At 52.2% G+C, this 18172-nt stretch overlaps 1 protein-coding gene across 1 annotated transcript in view; it reads right to left on the bottom strand.

Moving 5' to 3' along the window:
• Positions 1–1232: 1232 nt before the first annotated feature.
• The window catches only part of LOC130021292 (CAP-Gly domain-containing linker protein 1-like), a 35590-nt gene continuing 18650 nt past the window's right edge, over positions 1233–18172 (bottom strand). The window contains 7 exon segments of the mRNA XM_056112025.1: positions 1233–1262; positions 2639–2706; positions 3112–3262; positions 3495–3540; positions 3542–3610; positions 4378–4382; positions 16870–16983. Of these exon segments, the coding sequence (XP_055968000.1) occupies positions 1233–1262; positions 2639–2706; positions 3112–3262; positions 3495–3540; positions 3542–3610; positions 4378–4382; positions 16870–16983 (483 nt within the window).

Below are 18172 nucleotides of genomic sequence, written 5' to 3' on the forward strand. Positions count from 1 at the left end.
AAATTAAATGGATGCAAACTCAGGTATACAGGATTCGTGACTGAAATCTCCAGGCTTTTTCAGAGTTGGGATGGGCCACCTCCCCCCTCCCCCATGTCCTTGTACTTCCAGAAGCCCCAGCAGCTTTTGGACATCCACACTCCAAAGCTGCCACCCAGACAAAACATCAACTCCAGTAAGTAGTACCTTCCCAATAAAATACTGAACTTCCCAATAAAAAGACTTAACTTTCTGACATCTCAAACTCTAAAACACTGATAAACCAGTAGTAGCACACCAGATTGGAGAAGGGACCCATCTCGGTTAACAAAACAAACACAGGAGGCTGAACCTATCACAACATCTTACAAGGACTCAATGTCTCCATAAGATACAACAATTGATTGATTGGTCCGTGGTTGGAGGCCTGCCCCAAGCGCTGGGGAGAAGGCAGTTGGGAGAGAGAAGGGATCATAAGGACAGTGACAGTAAGAAACGATCACTGGGTAAGATCTGAGTGCTGAAAGTCCCGTAAGGAACAGAACAGGATGACCTCTCTGTGCCTGAATTGCAAACCATCACGCCCCAAAGGAGAGAGAAAGAAGAAAGGTGCCTGCCTCTAAGGCAGGGTGGAGGGGTGGCGGGAGGGAACTGGGTGGGAAACGTCCGCTGGTGGAGGGATAGGTGGCGGGAACATGGCGCGACTGAAACCGGATCTTGAACAGCCTTGCAATGGTGCATCTCATGGTGATCCTATGAAAGGAACTTCAAGAAAATAAGTGAGGGCTGGGAGGGTAGGCCCCCTGGGGTTTGCATAGGGCGGGGGAGGGCAGGTTCCACCCCGGCAACGCAGTAGTTCCCCCCATCACCGCCAGGGGTCCGTAGTGAGCAGAGCCAGGAGCAGTACCTGCCTCCAGGTGTTCCCGGGTCTGCAATACAAAGAGAGAGAGATGAGAAGAGTGGGGTGGGCAGGGGGAGAGGCGACAAAGGCCAAAGAAAAGCAAAGCAACAAAACAAAACAACAAAAAACACCAAGCTGCGGAAGAAAGGAAAACAGTCTGAAAGAGCCCGAGAGGGGGGCGCACCCTCTGCGCCCTCGGAGACCCGGGCAGGGCTCTGCACGGAGGCGCGCCTGCACGCACAGGTCCGGGCGGCCAAAGGGAAACAATGTTGCAGCGGACAGGGCCGCTTGCAACACTCAGCACCCGCGGGCTCCCTTCCGGGCTGAGCTCTGTCCCCGCGGGCCGCACAGGTCAGCCCTGCGCGTCCTCACGCTGAGCCGCCTGCACTTGCACAAAGGGCCGTGCTGAGCCCACGGGAGGCCCCGCGAGTGGGCACCAAGAGGGACCGCTGGTTTCCCGACAAGACCCCAGAAAAATCCTTTCTGGTCTTCCCGGAGCAGGGACTGCGGGTGGGGAGCAAAGGGGGTGGCAGGGGTTGGGAGGGCGGTGTTGCGGGGATCTGGGCTTTCTGCAATTTCTCCAGGAGGGTCCAAAGCCCCCACTCCCCACCCCGGCAGCCACTGGATCAAAGTTCCCTCCTGCAGAGCAGCGGGGGTGGCTCCCTCCCGGGGCACCAAGTTTTGGAACTCGGAGCTCCACCTCGGAGCTGGAGGGCGAGGGATGAGTGTTGGCCCTGAAATCAGGAAAAATCGGGGCGGGGGAAGGGAGGGGCCCTCCTGCGCCCCTGCCGGGCCTGGGAAGTCCCTGGACACCCTCTGCCTCCACACAAGGCGTGACTCAGGGGCGCCGCCCGCCACCCCCCACCCCTCCCCGGGGCAGAAGCTTGGAGGGCTCACCCGCGCCCGCTCGCCCCAGGCACGCAGCGGTCACTCTGCTGGGCCCGGGAGGGCGTGTGGGAACGAGCAGATGTAGCGGGAGCGCCCACCCTCCCTGCCCGAGGCGCGGGGAGGGGGGCCGTGCCCGGGCCCTTACCACCCCTCCGCTGCAGAGGACGCGTCCGCCCCGCCCGGCTATTCTTCAGACCCATCGCGGGGCACTGGGTCCCGAGGAGGCCGGAACTGGCTAATGTTTTAAATGCTGAATGTCTTAGTCAAAAGTGAAGCGTCATGAAAAAACAAGGGCCACCCTCTCCCAGCCCACTTGGGGTCCTGGCTGTCACGCCCCTGATCTGCCTCCAGGCACCATCTCAGGCCATCAACAGCCTTGATCCTGAGCCGCCCAAAGGAATCTCAAAATAGATTAGCTCCCTACAGAGATGTCTCTGGACCCTAACCATTTACAATTTTAGAATTCTAGAAGACCTCTCATGATATTCATAATACGCAATACAAAATAAATGATCTAGCATCTGCCTCTGGCAGGCAGGCTTGAATGGTGGTGGGGAAATTTGAAATAAGCGTGGTGAGAAGGTGTAATAGTGGTGGGATTGGTGTTGAAATATTGAATGTAATCAAAATAATGTGAACAACCTTTTGAAACAACAAAAACAACAACAACAAAACCCAACAAGGGCCAGAAAAATAGTATAGGTATTTGCTTTGTACCCCACTGACCTGGGTGGGATCCCCGGCACCCCACATGGTTCCCCAAGCCTTACCAGGAGTGATTCCTGAGTGTAGAGCCAGGGGTAAGCCCTGAGCACCACGGGGTGTGGTCCCCAAACTAACAACCAAAATAAAACATAACATGGAAGCAACACAGCAAAGAAATATTACCTGATTCTCCTGGGCCCTTTCGTCCTCATCTGCTTGAGAATCAGAATTACCTTTTAGTTGAAAAAATAAAGAGTGAGTGTAGGTCTTTGAAAATGTGCCTTTTTAGGGCAGAAACAGTTCAGCAGGTAGGGGGTTAGATCTCTAGTCCCCTGAATGTCCCCTGAGCAGGGTGATCCCTGAGCAGAGCCAGCAGTAAATTCTGAGCACTGCAAGGTGTGACGCCAAAACCAAACTAACCCCCATCCCCAAAGTGCCTTTTCGCCTTGTTTTGGTCTCTTATTTTGGCGCCAGTGTTGCGGACCCATGGACCCTACCAAGAACCCATGCTCCGGGCAGGTGCCCAAGTTCACACTCCCGTGCAGCCAGCTGGGGGAGGGGGGCAGGGCAGGGGGTTGGTGCCCCCGGAGGTGTGGGGAAGGGCGGAGAGCAGGCACCCCTCAGCAGAAGCATTTTACCTGCCCAGATCAGGAGCTGCCTTTTGTTGTCTTTGAGTTGAAGCTCCAAGTGTTTGACCTTGAGCTCCAGCTTCACCTTGTCAGATTCCAGGGACTGAACAACTGAATGCAAGGACTTGGTGGAGGCATTTTCTCCCCTGAGCAAGGAGACCTGCAACACAGGGGTGTGGCTGAGGCCTACGTGGCCACGGCTGTGACCCCCCCGCCCCCCCTCATGTGGGCATGGCCTGGGCCGACATGGGAGTGGCTCAAGCCGGAGTGGGCATGGCTCAGGCCAATGTGGGCGTGGTTCAGAGGGAGATGGGCGTGGCTCGGCCAATGTAGGCGCGGCCCGGACTGAGATGGGCGTGGCTCAGTCCACATGGGCGGGGCCGGGACTCGACCTCATTTCTCAGCTTCTCCAGCTCTGTGTCCTCCGCGAGAAAAAGAACTGGTAATACTGATGGATTTCTGCAGGGAAGCTTTCTCTTCATCGGACTCTCTTATGAACTCGGATTCTCTAAAAGACCAAAGTGTTCAAAATGCCAGAAATCAACCCAGAGAGAGGCCAGTACACAACTGCCCTAGAATGGACATTCAATCACTCCCAGGACTATTGCGGGGGGAGGTGCCCAGGCTTTTACCCGTGCAAAATTTTAGTGAAATTTTACTTACTGTGAGGGAGAAAAAGTTTGCCTATGTGTACATGCCAGAACCTGCATATCATTGTGTCCATGTGAATTTAAAGAAACAAGTTAATAACTTTGGGAGATGGAGAACACAAAGAAAAAAGAAAAAGAGGACTTGTTGCACCCCCACCCCACGCCCCCAAAAAAGAATTCTTTTAAACACCTAATCCCAGGTTGAAGTGCTATTTCTTGAATAAATTATTACCAAGCAATGACAACAATTAAAACACACACACATATGCAAAGCAATTATACAAATGTCTTGCAGAGCGGCTTTATGCTGGGAGTATCCACTGGTTCTCACGCAGTTCAGTAACTTTCAGCAAGTTCAGAGAATGTGTTTTTGAAACCTTTCTGAGCCAGAACAGGGGCAAAGATTGTTCCGACTAATCCAACAGAGAATGATTTTCATCCAGTCTCTGGAGAGGACCAAAGTGAGTTGCTCTTAAACAAAAAGGCAATTCGCAAAAGGCCAGAACAGAAAGATGCACATGGGCTTCTGGTAGAGGATGAGAGCTCGGGGCACACAGAGCCTGTGGCCTCACACCCTCTGCCAGACTCTCCTCCGGGCTGGCTTGCAGAGCAGGAGGAGGAGGACCTGGCCTGGGGAGAGAGGGTGGCAAGACAGGGAAGGAGTGAAGACACAACAGATACAACCCAACGGGTGCGTGTGTGCCTGTGGCTGTGTGTGTGTGTGTGTGTGTGTGTGTGAGAGCATTTACACCACAAGAGGACGTGTGTGGGGGAGCACAGGGCGGGGACGGACGGCCAGTCAAGACTGGGCAATGCCGCAGCCTGGAAAGGACATGAGAGGGGACAGAAGTGTGGCTCCTGGGATGCATATTTGGAGAGAGACAGAGGTGCGTGTGAAGTGGGGGATCTCATTAAAGTCTGGGGTCCAGGACAGCTGTGGATGTTCGTGTCATACTCACTGGTTCAAATCAGTTCAATATTTGTTTTAAAATTTTTAATAGTTTTAAAATTTTTTACTCCTACAAAAAAAAAAGTCATCATTTGTTTCTTTGATTCACTGAACGTTTTTTTTTCTTCAGGGTGGATGTGTATACACCTGGCCATGCTCAGGGTTTACCCTGGCTCTGGGCTCAGGGTACCACATGGGGTGCCAGGGATTGAACCCAGCTCAGCTGTGTACAAGACAAGATAGTACCAGTTCTAGAATTTCCCTGGCCCCTGAAGGAGTGACTTTCCATGGATGACTGCATAAACATTCCTGGGACATCGGGGTGTGGGTGGGGGGCGGGGAACAGAGGCGATGAGACAGCAGAGGGAAATGGACAAGTGGTTAAATGGGTCATTTATTTTTTTAAATTTATTTATGTATTTATTTTTGCCGGGGGTCCCGCCCAGCGATGCACAGGGGTTACTCCTGGATCTGCACTCAGGAATTACTCCTGGTGTTGCTCAGGAGACCATATGGGATGCTGGGAATTGAACCTGGGTCAGTCGCGTGCAAGGCAAACGCCCTACTCCGCTGTGCTACCGCTCCAGCACTAAGTTGCATGCCCAAGATGAGTGCCTTAAAAAACAAAACCAAAATGAAACAAGAAATTGCTTCCCGTTTTGACGGATGGTTCCTCCTCAAGCCAGGGGCGCCAGTCTACATTCTGGGCGGCTGTGCGTTGTGTGGAGCATAGGGGAGGATGGGACTCTGGTGTCTGTGTGCCCCCAACTTGGGAGCTGTCTCCTGCAAACAGCACCAGGGATGAACCGACCATTTGGGACCAGCTCTGGGGGGCTGGGAGGATGAGCGGATGGAAGGAGCTGAGACAGGCGGCAACCATGGACGCGCAGCAGACCCCAACAATCGCCACTCAAGAGTACAGAGGAGGGGGTCTCCCCGCAACCAGAACTGACGGTGGGGGTGGGGTAGCAGGTGCGCTGTGTCACAGGGAATTACAGCACAGTAGATTTCATGGTCAGGTGAATGAGACCTGTTGTAGTTACTGGTGGATCCATCACATCCTCCAGAACGGCAATGGAGAAGATTATCCATGACTTCTACTCAAATCTCTTCGATAGCCATGTCCACTTGTTGACATACCAAATTCCACAGGATGGATATGTCATTCCCAACGTTCTCCCTTCCAAAATCTGACACGCCATTTCGTCGGTAAAGAAGCAAACAGCACCCGGCCCAGACAAGGTCAGACCTGAACACCTATAGAACCTGCCGTCAGTACTCATCAATACACTGGCTCGGCTCTTCACTCGCTACCTGTCTGAATGCAAGGTTCCGTCCCAATGGAAAACCAGCAGGACCGTACTACTGTTCAAGAAAGGAGACATCATGACATTGGCAACTATCGCCCGATCTGCCTATTGTCTGTCATCTACAAGTTGTTCACTCGAGTCATCCTAAATAGGATTGGCAGAACACTAGATGAAGGACAACCATGCGAGCAAGCCGGGTTCCGCAAAGGATTCAGCACCATCGACCATATCCACACAATAACCAAACTCATTGAGGTTTCTCGGGAGTTGAAGATGCCGTTCTGTTTAACGTTCATTGATTTAAAGAAGGCCTTTGATTCTGTTGAGACGGAAGCGGTCATTGAAGCCCTAGCCAATCAGGGCATTCAAGCCCAATACATCAGGATCCTCTGTGAGCTGTATTGCAGATTCACTACCAGGATCTCACCATTCTACAAAGAAGTGATCGTTGATGTCAAGAGAGGGGTTCGGCAGGGTGATACCATTTCACCGAAACTCTTCAATGCCACCCTCGAGAACATCATGCGACAACTGGAATGGGAAGGAATGGGAGTGAAGATAGATGGTCAGCAACTACACCACCTCCGCTTTGCTGATGACATTGTTTTAATAACACCAAACATCAGCCAAGCGGCACAAATGCTGGCCGACTTTGACCGTGAGTGTGGAAAGGTAGGACTACAGCTGAATCTTACGAAGACAATGTTTATGAGAAACAGCCTCGTTCCTGACGCCCCATTCACTCTCAACGGAACGACCATCTCCGAATGCAACAGCTATGTGTACCTAGGTCGAGAGGTCAACATGACAAATGACCTGGCACCCGAGCTGCGCAGGAGGAAGAGAGCGGCTTGGAACGCCTTCAAGAACATCGAAGAAACAGCTAAGAGGACGAAGAACCTCCGGCTCCGGGCACATCTCTTTGATTCCACTGTTCTTCCTGCATTAACATATGCCTCAGAGATCACACCTGGTGATGTCAGGGGCTTACTCCTGGCGGTGCGCTCAAGGATCACTCCTATTACAGAGAGGAAAGACTTACCTAGATTCATACAAACCAACATAGTGCCATGGAGCATTAAAGAATATACTGAAGGTATAAAAGAAGCAAAGAACAAGCATTTCACCTTACTCATGGTGAGGTGCAATCCACCCATTTGCTGGGGGTCCTAGTCAAAAGAAGCTTAAATCTGTAGCAATAAAGGATACAATTTGACATCATGTTTAAACCTTGACTTCCATTTTCTAAGAGCACTGTACCAGGAGTCTAGCCAATCTGTCCAATATCTTTTCCATAGAGCTTACCAAAAATTCACTAGAACAATTCTGCAGGTCTAATTCAAATTTTTTTTATAACAATACAGTTTGACAACCTCTAGCCTTCTGCACATTCCTTAACATTCATTCCATCCTGTAAAAAACCATCTTCACTTTAACAGGATCCCTTTCCTTTTTCCCGCTGACGATATCTCCATCATTTATCTTTCTGACTTAAGACATACATCTATATTCCTGTCATCCCACAAGTTTGAACTCTTATTTTACTGATCTTAGTTCAACACGATCTCCCAAGTTTGGACACAGCTACCAATAATCTCACTTAACATAACAAAACTGTACTCTGCAGTGCTATTTCAGAAGCATTAAATCAGTTCTAGAGCTATTCAAAAAGTCTTAAAAATGCTCACAATTAAAGCTCTTACAAGGTATATTCACTGGGCAAAAGATCACTTGACATTGGAAGTTAACCAGAAGACGTCTTAAAATTTTGATTTCCAGGAAAAAGATTAAAACACTCCTAAAATTATCCTGCAACATTAAGGATTTCACACTTGTGTACAAAGCTCTCTGGAGATCAGGGCTGGTGACAAGGCTTTGCATGGAATAAAGTTATCAAAATAGTAGCATGTACTTGCAAGCACTGGACATGCTGACTCACAATATAGTTAGTAAAATTTCCCACCTTTCCCATGAAATTCTCCATTTTCAGAAACTATTACAGCAAGCTGACATCTGAGATGAACCCATTTTATAACTCTAGAAACTCATGTTGAAACTAAACCATTAGCAGCCTCCCTGACTTTGCTGGCAACAAAGTCGCAGCACCCGCCTCCTAGGAGACATCCAGGCGTTCCCAGAGCTCCTTTACCACACCACCAGGGCGCCCCCAGGGGCGTGACCTGTGGCTCCCGGACACGACTGTCAGCCACAGTCAGAGAAGGCTCACGCCTCCCACCGACAGTCACAATGCCAGTCAGGACCTGGCCTTACGCGATGGCGATTCCCAGATTTTGGGCGGCTTACTTATTCCGAGAAGAGCCCGTTGAAGACGGCCGGGGCAGCAGAGCAGATCTCGGTGGGACCTCCAAATGTTAGGGTCGAGACGCTCGCCGTCCGTGAAGGAGACTCCAGGAGACTTTCTCATGCAACACGCACAGGGTTTATTGTCCAAGCATGCTGGGGCTCACTACATGTCCCGAAAACAGGACAGAGGCAGAGAGCCCCGAATCAAAGCACAGTGGGATTTTATAACCAAGAATAAACAAAGGAATCTTACAGTACAGCAATCTGCAGCTTTACCAAGAACAGCACGACACTTGCACAAGATGAAATTCTTCGGAACATCTGAGCACACGTCCCCATATCCGGCCCAACCACAAGGTCATAGCAGGGTGTAGGTGGGAGCTACATTAAGACTCTTTTGAGCCAGCTTTTGCAGCTCCAACTTTCACAGCTTTTACAGTTCTCTGGTGAACTCTTTCCTACCACTTAACTCTTTCATGACTGTTAGCCCGGGCGGCCCTTACATTTCCATCTCTGGCCTTACAATAGCACAGGGACTAAGGCATTTGCCTGCAGGAGGGATGTGCTTCATATGCTTCAGCCCCTGCAGCCCCCCAAAGGAACGCTGATGAGTAAGGCTCAGTTTGGGCCAGGGAGAGGGCGCCAAGCTTCGGAAGCTTCTGGAGTGTGGGAGCTGACTCCCACCACAGCTGCCAGGGGAGGCTCTGCTAGCATCGCTCAGCAGCCCATTGCACTGCTGCTCGCTCAAAATTTCAAGATCGACTTAAATTCGTTTTGTCTTTTTAGAAATGTTATTTTCTTTGTGAATTTTTTCAATCCTAGTGAAATACACAGAGTTGATCATGATTGGATTTCAGTCATATCCTGTTCCAACACCTGTCCCTTCACCAGTGGACATTGCTCACCACCAATGTTCCCAGTCTCCCTACTCCCCCAGACAGGCAAGGCACCTCTCTCTCCCTCCTCCTTTCTGCAGTGCTCTCTCTCTACCCCTCTCTCCCTCTTCTCTCTCTCCCCCTCTCTCTGACACACGCCTTTTGGTTTACAATACAGATATGGAACGGTTATTATGTGTATCTCTTTACCTACTTTCAACACCCAGTTCCCGTCCAAAGTGATTTCCAACCATTTCCAAGCATTATTGCCAGACTGGTCCCTACTCTATCCTAACTACCCTCTGTCTCCGATGCTTGTGGGAGCTTCCAACCATTGACCAGTCCTCCTGGCCCCATTTTCCTAGGCTTGGATATCAATCTCATATATATGTATATATGTATATTATTATCATTTCTGCTCAGGGGATGCAGCTGTCAGCAAAATGCCTGTGAGTGATCTCTGTGTGTGTGTCTCTCTCCCCAGAGTTCTGGAGCCCAGCAAGCACCGGATTGTCATCAGTGATCAACAGAGAAACTGGCTCCCTGCAGCTGCCCCATTTAGGGGCCCCCGAGAGCAAGAAAACGGACCTTCGCCCGCACCCCTCAGCTCAGAGTGCCCACGCCTGGCAGGGGGCAGGGACATCCCAGACACACAGGCACCCGTCTCGGCACAGCGGCACTCGTCATGGAGGGAGGCACCCCCCCCAGCACATCAGTCACACTCATGTGGGGCACTGGGATAGGCTGAGCTGGTGGAACGACAATGGTGACGGATATTGAGGCAGCAATGGCAATGCCAAAGATTGTGGCGGTGGTGATGGTGGCAGGAATAGCTGTCGCATGGTGCTGTGGTGATGATGCTTTGGTGGTGAAAATGGCAGCATTGTTGGGAATGTAGTTGCGGTGATGATGGTGACATGGTGATGCGGACAGAGCTGGCGGGACGCTCTGCCGATCAGATCATGCTGGTGATCTGGTGATCATGATCTGAGGCGGGTCATGGTCATTTTCGTGGTGGTGGTAATCATGATGTCGGCCATGAAATGGAGTCATGCACAAGTTTGATGACTCTTGGTGACGATATGGTGAATTTGGCGAAGATATGGCAAGTTTAGTGACTTTTGGCGTGGCTATTATGGGGGTATTTCCGTTTTGGTTGACTGTGGCACAAATTTGGTGAATTTGGCAATGCTATGGCAAATTTGGTGACTTTGGCACTAGTGCTTTTGGGGTAGTTTGGTTTTGGTTGGCTGTGGCACAAATCCGGTGACTTTGGTGACTATGGCAAATTTGGTGATGTTTGTCTCTGCTGTTTTTTGTATTTGTTTTGGTTGGCTGTGGCACAATTCTGGTTAATTTGGTGATCTGGTACATTCAGTGAAGTTTGGCATCGCTATTTTTTGCTATTTCTGTTTGGATTGGCTGTGGCACAAATCTGGCAAGTTCGGTGATGTTATGGAAAATTCGGTGGTGTTTGGCACCGCTATTTTGCTATTTGTGTTTTGGTTGAATGTGGCACAAATCTGGTGAATTTGGCACACTGTGGTAAAATTTGGTGAGGTTTGGCACTGCTGTTTTATATTTCCGATTTTGGTTGGCTGTGACAGAGATCTGGTGAATTTGGTACACTGTGGCACAAACATGGTGAATCTCGTGTTGGTATGGTGAATTTGGTGACGTTTGCCACTGCTGTTTTTTGGGGGGGGGTTCCGTTTTGGTTTGCTGTGGCACGAATTTGGTGGGCTTGGCGACATTATGGCAAATTTGGTGCAATTTGGTGGACGTATGGTAAAGATGGCCATGATACTGGCAACGTCGGCAATCTAATGCAAGGATTCTGATGTTTTTTATCGAAAAAAGATTTACAATAAAATTCTTCAGTAAAATGTTTTTATTGAAAGAAATTTAGAGAAATGTGAGGGGGTGAGAAAGAGATCACGGGGGGCTGAATGAAACAAGGCAGAAAGGGTCACCTGGGGGCAAAGGCAGGGGTGGCTGGCCAGATCTTGACTCCCCGGAATTTGACTAAGCTGCAGTTCTCCCAAGCTGCCACGGGAGGGCGAGCTTCTCGCAGGCGTGGGTGATCTGGCCAGATCTTGATTATCCAGCTCTTGTCTGAGCTGCAGTTCTCCCGAACTGCCACGGGAGGGCGCCCTTCTCGCTGGGGGTGTGGCCCTGGCCTGCTTTTAATTATCCAGCTCCTGTCTGAGTTGCAGTTCTCCAAAGCTGCCACGGGAGGGCGCGCTTCTCGCTGGCGGGGTGATCTGGCCAGATCTTGATTATCCAGCTCTTGTCTGAGCTGCAGTTCTCCCGAACTGCCACGGGAGGGCGCCCTTCTCGCTGGGGGGGTGGGGGGCCTGGCCTGCCTTTAATTATCCAGCTCCTGTCTGAGTTGCAGTTCTCCAAAGCTGCCACGGGAGGGCGAGCTTCTCGCTGGCGGGGTGGCCCTGGCCTGATCTCAATGATCCAGCTCTTCTCTGAGCAGAGTCTCCTGCCCCTGCGCCTGGCTCTCCTCACCGGGGCCCCTTGGGGGGGGAGGGTTGAGTTTCTCTCCCCCCGCCCCGCCCCACCCCGAGCAGAGCCATAGCAGCTGAGGACCTCTGGAGCCAGCCACGGCCATGCTGGGCCCACTCTCCACATGTCCGGATGGGCCTCATGCATGAAAGAACTGGCAGAGGAACCCAGGCATGCGGGTCCTGGGGCTGAGGTCTCCAAGCCTACTCGGAACGGGACTGGGCCTTCTCCACCCAGACCCCTTCCCCATCTTCCAGTAGGTAGGCGTCACACCCACACGCTGCCGCCAGCGCCAGGTTGGTCCCATCAACGGCCAAAACCCAGAGACTATAAAACCCAGACGATCATTTTTGTCTTCCTTCGTTGTGGCAGCCTAGATCGGCTTTGAGATTTTATTGGCCTCTCCTTTCTCATTCTTCTCAGTGCTGCCATGTCGGTGAAGCCTTCAGGGTCAGGTGAATGAGACCCGTTGTAGTTACTGGTTTTGGCATATCGAATACACAACGGATAGCTTGCCAGGCTCTGTCTCATCAACGAGGGCCCAAACCTACTTTTCAATGGCCTCTGGAGGATGGCGGCCACAGAGCCGCCAAGGGGGAGCAGGTGGAGGGACAGCACCCTTTCCTCCCTGGAATGGCCCAGCAACAGTAACCTACTGCAGGGTCCAGATGCATTTCTGCCAAAAGCCACTGGATTCCGAGATTTGTTTCTGAGTCTCTGGGATCATGGCTGTTAAGCAGCTTAATCAGGACCCAGAGAGGCCGTTCATGGGCGGCGACTTGGGGGTCTCGTTGAGACTGGGAGGAAAAGGCCGGCTCCACCCCCATCCCATGAGGCCCCACGTATCTCATCACTGTGGACCCAAACCTGACTGTCCAATGACCTCTGGCGGATGGTGGCCACTGAGCCCCCAAGGGGGAGCAGGCGGAGGGACAGCACCCTTTCCCCCCCGGGGTGGCCCGGCAACAGTAACCTATTGTGTGGTCTGGATGCATTTCTGCCAAAACCTTCTGGGTTTCGAGATTTGTTTTTGAGTCTCTGGGATCATGGCCGTTAAACAGCTCGATCAGAAGCCAGAGAGACCGTTTGTGGGTGACAACTTGGGGTCTCGTTGGGGAGGAAATGGCCAGCTCCACCCCCATCCCGTGAGGCCCTACGTGTCTCGTCACTGTGGGCCCAAACCTGACTGTCCAGTGGCCTGTGGAGGATGGCGGCCAGCAGGCTGCCAGGGAGAACAGGCCAAGGCACGAAATCTATTCCCACCTGGGGTGGCCCAGCGCCTCTAACTTACTGCAGGGACTGGACACATCTCTGCCAAAAACCGTTGGGTTTCGAGATTTGTTTCTGAGTCTCTGGGATCATGGCCGTTAAGCAGTTCAATCAGGAACCAGAGAGGCCATGCCTCCAATTATATAGCTGAGCTGGAGGTGGTTTGTGGGTGTGTCTCCCACATACCTAACTTTTGCCTGTTTACTTTCTTGGTAAACTCTGCCCCAAGTTTTTGGGGTCTGGCCAAACACACGGCAGCAATTTGGGGGTACCTGGAAGTCTGAAGGCGCCATCAGGCTGCTGATGCACTCGCCTCACAGGTACAGGCTGATCTGCTGGTGGCACCATACCCCCAACCAGTGCTTCTTAGGGTTTACTCCTGCCTCTGCACTTAGAGATTGCTCCTGCCAGGGCACAGAGGACTGGATGGGATTCCTGCCATTGAACCCAGATCAGCCACATGCAAGGTAAGTACCCTACTCACTGGACTATCTCTTTAGCCCAAGATAAACGCTTTTAAGAAAATGGTTTACAGGTCCAGAGCAATAGTGCAGCAGGTAGGGCATTTGCTTTGCAGGTGGCCAATCTGGCTTCAATCCCTGACATTCCATAGAGTCTGCCCAAGCACTTTCAGGAGTCAATCCTGAGTGCAGAGCCATGAATAAGCCCTAAGACATCACCAGGTGTGGCACAAACATAAAGAAACAAAAAGAAATTGGTGTATCACAATTCCATTGTAGAAACTGTTTGACTCATTTGACTCTATAGTTCTTCATTGCTAGCCAAAAATCTTTTATAAATAAACCTGAGAATAATCAGTTATCACTGGCAAAAAAGAAATAATTTTATTAAAGTAGATATAGAACACCTGTTTGCTCAAATTTTAATACTGCTTTACATAGTTTGTGAAACAATTTCAATAATGGTTATTACAAAAAATTTCAATTGATCCAGATCTTTCACTTGTCAGACAGTTGATAATCTCCAGAGAAAAATACATCAAAATCATACATACAATTATAGAAGTTCTTATTATACATGTAGCCTGGATGGTACATTATTTATCACTTTTTACAGAACTAGAAAACATTCAAATGAAGATAAATAGATTCAAACTGGATAATAAACTTCTGATGGTTGAGGTCCTTCATTCAATTTTTTTGTGATAAGAAAATCCAAAATTAGTAATGTTGAATTTCTCATCATACATTCATCTAAAACCACAGTGAAAAATGTAAATCTTGTAAAGACAGTAAATTGGTTATTTCAGGTGTTTCACAAGTAGCTTGTTATGTCATCCTTCAAGTGTTGGTGATTTCTGCACAGTGCAGAGAATGGGGTGGCCGGGCCGAAGTTGTCGTAATTGTTGAGTCGTCCCCGTTTCCGTCGAGAGCCACCTCGGATATCATCTCCACTTTCATCTTGAGGTTCCGATTCTTTCTTTGGAGGTCCACAATCACGGAATTCAGGAAATCAATCTGTGTTAAAGGAGAGCGTGAGATGGTGAGCCATCTGTGGGAGCCATCGGAGCCCGCCACAGAGAAGGCTGGGCCCCGCTTCCAGTCCCCGCCCCAGGGTTGGAGGCAGCCAGAGCTCCCCTTTCCCTTCCTGAGTGCAAGCTCCCGGGTGCCCCAGGGAAGACCCCAGGATGACATGCTGGGCCCCCTCGGTTCCTCTCAGAGCAGGGAATCAAGAGGGCCTTCCCTCTCCTACAAAGACAGACTCACTTCTTTAAAATCCACGGGGGTGGAGGGGAAATCCCACTTTACAAAAGTAAGCATGACTGTAGGCACAAACATTCATGTTTCACTTAAAAACTGGCAGGTTTGTGTCTGAGTGATAGCACAGCGGGAAAGGTGCTTGTCTCGCACGCAGCCAACCCAGGTTTGATCCCTGGCATCCCACAGGGGCCACTGGAGAGCAGCCAGGAGTGATTCCTGAGTGCAGAGCCAGGAGGAAGCCCGGAGTATCGCCAGGTGTGGCCCCCAAAGAAAGTAGAAAGAAAACCATAAAGCTGACTGATTCTTTTTCTCCCTCAGGGCAAGTTCTGATGAGGAGTCTCTGAGACTGCCCAGGCCCTCCCACACTGGAGCCAAGAAACACAGATCTCTCTTCCTCCAGCTAAAGAAAACAAAAAAAAAAACCAAAACATGGAAATGTTCCTTTCCCAACAAGTCCATGAAGGTTCACCTCCACAGCCCACATGCAAAGTTCACTTCAGCCCACATGTGCCGTCCAGGGCCACCGGCTGTTAAGTACAGAAGTGCAGGAAGTGAGGGTGTGCGGGAACTCCACAGGGCACGGGGACCCAGATGGTCCCCTTCCTCAGAGAGGATTCAAACTATAAAGCGCTGCAGGCCCGGGTGTGATGGAAGAGGGTTGGGGAAGGAGAGACATCAAGGAGGCCCCAAGGCTGACTCCTGCCGCAGGCCAGACCTGAGCCTGTTGATGGTAGGTGCGGGCACTGGGGTCTGCAGCCAACTGTGCACACCCCAGAGGACCCCACCCAGCTGTCTCCCTCGACAGGAGCAAGAAGCAGGAAGGCGGCCCAGAGGACCAGACTCCCCAGCTCTGTGCCCAGAGCATGCGCAACGTGGCCAGGACAGCCACATGTTGGTGGACGTTTCCGTTTGCGACCGGACCTTCCTGATGGGAAGGAGGCCCTCCAAAGTGGTGTTCGACTCTGGCAAAGTGAAGATTTGCCAATTTTATGGGAGCCTGAAGCCCAGGTTCTTGGAGAGCAGCAAGAGTAAGGGCAGTGGAGAGGTCTGGCTTCTCGGGCTCTGGCAAGGACATGACCCCTTGACTGAAGGGATGTGTCCTTGCCCATGGGGCCTTTCACTCCTTAAGCATCACCTTGTGTGCTGGGAGCATTTGGGGGTGGGATTCCGGCAGAGGGTGCCCGGCCCCTGGTTCTCACGCTCGCCAGGCGAGCACCGCCCCTTCTTCCTCAGCTTCCTTCTTTTTGGCTTCTTTTATTTTGATTAATCAATTAATTTGGGGGGGTGGCTTTTTGGGTCACAACCCGGCATTCCTCAGGAGTGACTCCTGGCTCTGCACTCCGGAATTACTCCTGGCGGTGCTTCGGGGACCATATGGGATGCCGGGGATGGAACCTGGGTTGGCCATGTGCAAGGCAAACACCCTACCTGCTGTGCTATAGCTCCGGCCCCATTCACGGATATCTTAAATGGTAGATATTCACCAACTCTTTTGAAGCGTACACGCATATATACATATGTACATGTCTGTGTATGTATACACGCTTATCTATAACCTTTGTGGGTAGTCAGTTTGGTTTGTTTGGTGGGTGTGGACTAAGCCCTGGCTCTGTTCTCAGGGATCACTCCTGGCGAGGGAGGAGCAGCCCAGGCCGTCAGCAGTCACTCGAGCCCGGGAAAGTGGGGCTGTGTGGTCAGAGGGCACTGGCTCGCCTTCTCACGGTCATCAAAGAGCCTTGAGACGCTGCATATGTCAACACATGTGGCTTCTCTTCCTGTCCCGGCCCAGGCTCTGGGCGAGCTAACTGGGGCGTCCAGTCCCTGCCGGGCTCCTTGCTCCTCCGAGCAGTCTGGGAGTGGTCAGCTGTTCAGTGATCTCGCCAGGCCGCCCCATGTCCCCCAGATCCTGTGTGGTCACTCCGCACAGCACCTCCCCAGGGGTTATACAGGGGTCACGCAGGGGTACACTTCCCCTCCTGTCCCATGCAAGAACCAGGGACCAATTACTCCTGGCGGTGCTCAGGGGACCAGATGGGATGCCGGGGATAGAACCTGGGTCTGGCGTGTGTAAGTCAAATGCCCTCCCCGCTGTGCTATCACTCTGGCCCAGGATATGGTTTCTCTCAAGGCTGAGGCCAGGCCTACACAGCCCTGGTCACCACCATCACCCACCTCATTCTGCAAGTTTGCATTGGTGTTCCTGGTGTCCTCCAGGGAGGCCAGGGTCTCTGTCTTCTCCTGGGACAGTTGCTCCATAAAATGCCTGGCATCTTCCGCTGTCTGCACAGCCTGGAGAGAGAAACCTCGTTGAGCCACGCCGGGGGGGGGGGGGGCAGGGAGGGGTTGGCCGCAGTGGCAGAGCACGGCACGAAATGCCACACAAACCTGCCACAGAGGTTCCGCCCTCCCCCCCCCCCCCCCCGGGCGCCGCTCACCCCGCGGGGACTCACGTCTAAGCCGCTCAGCGGCAAGACTGACGCCCCGACACAGCCCCGGGCTCCCAAGAGCCTCCATTCCTCACACAGAATAAAAATGACATGAGCGGACAGCTAAGCAGGCCTGGTTGGAAAGCGTGGGCGGTGGGGGGGGGGGGGGGAAGGAGAGGAGATGTGAGCCGTGAGCACCGGTGTGGGAGTGGGAGAAAGGCAAACCCTGAGTCAGCTGGGAAGAGAGAACACCTGCCCGGCACCAGGCACCCCCAATTCCAAGCTGCCCTGCACTAGGCACCCTGCTGGTGGCACAGGGCACCCCCGAGTCCCAGCTGCCCTGCACCAGGCACACTGCTGGGGGCACAGGGCACCCCGGAGTCCCAAGTGAGCAGACTCAAGGCAACCGCTCAAAGCCCCCCCAGAAGACACTGCTTGCTTTACAACTTAGTGCCTCTCTCATGCCTTCCCTTACGTCTTGAAGAGCCACAGTGCAAACTTCCGTGAGAACTCCCCCCGGATATGAACATACTGTTCTTTTTCAGTTTTATTCACAGCTTATGCCTTGTCCTAGAGGTCACCAGCCACGTGGTGACGAGCTGTCCCTGCACCCGCAGCAAACAGCCCGTGACACACATGCGACGGGTTCCGTGGGGATCCACTGCTCCTTGTGCCGAAGAAGAGCAATCCTCTTAACCGCTACAAGGGGGTGCCCGGGGCCAACGGGGGTCGGGCCTGCTCCACTTTACCGTAAAAGACTGTAGCGTCTCGAGCTCTCTGATCTTGAAAGTGAGCCTGATCTTGTCCTTCCTAAGCACACGGTTCTCCTTCTGGGCCTCCAGGAGGTTGGCCGAGACGTGGCTGCTGGTCTGGGCCAGCCAACTGACCTCCTTTTGGAGGAGGATGTACCTGCCGGCCAGCTGCTCCTTCTCCTGCAGGAGCTCGGCCCTCTCTTGCTGCAGCTCCCTCTTCTCGGCCAGCAGGCTCTCGTTCTCTTGCCCGGCCTGGGCCTGCTCGGCCAGGGCCGCCTCGTGCTTGCGCTGCAGGTCGGC

The sequence above is a fragment of the Sorex fumeus genome, unplaced genomic scaffold (assembly GCF_029834395.1).
Source record: "Sorex fumeus unplaced genomic scaffold, SorFum_2.1 ptg000015l, whole genome shotgun sequence".
NCBI classification, from domain to species: Eukaryota; Metazoa; Chordata; class Mammalia; order Eulipotyphla; family Soricidae; genus Sorex; species Sorex fumeus.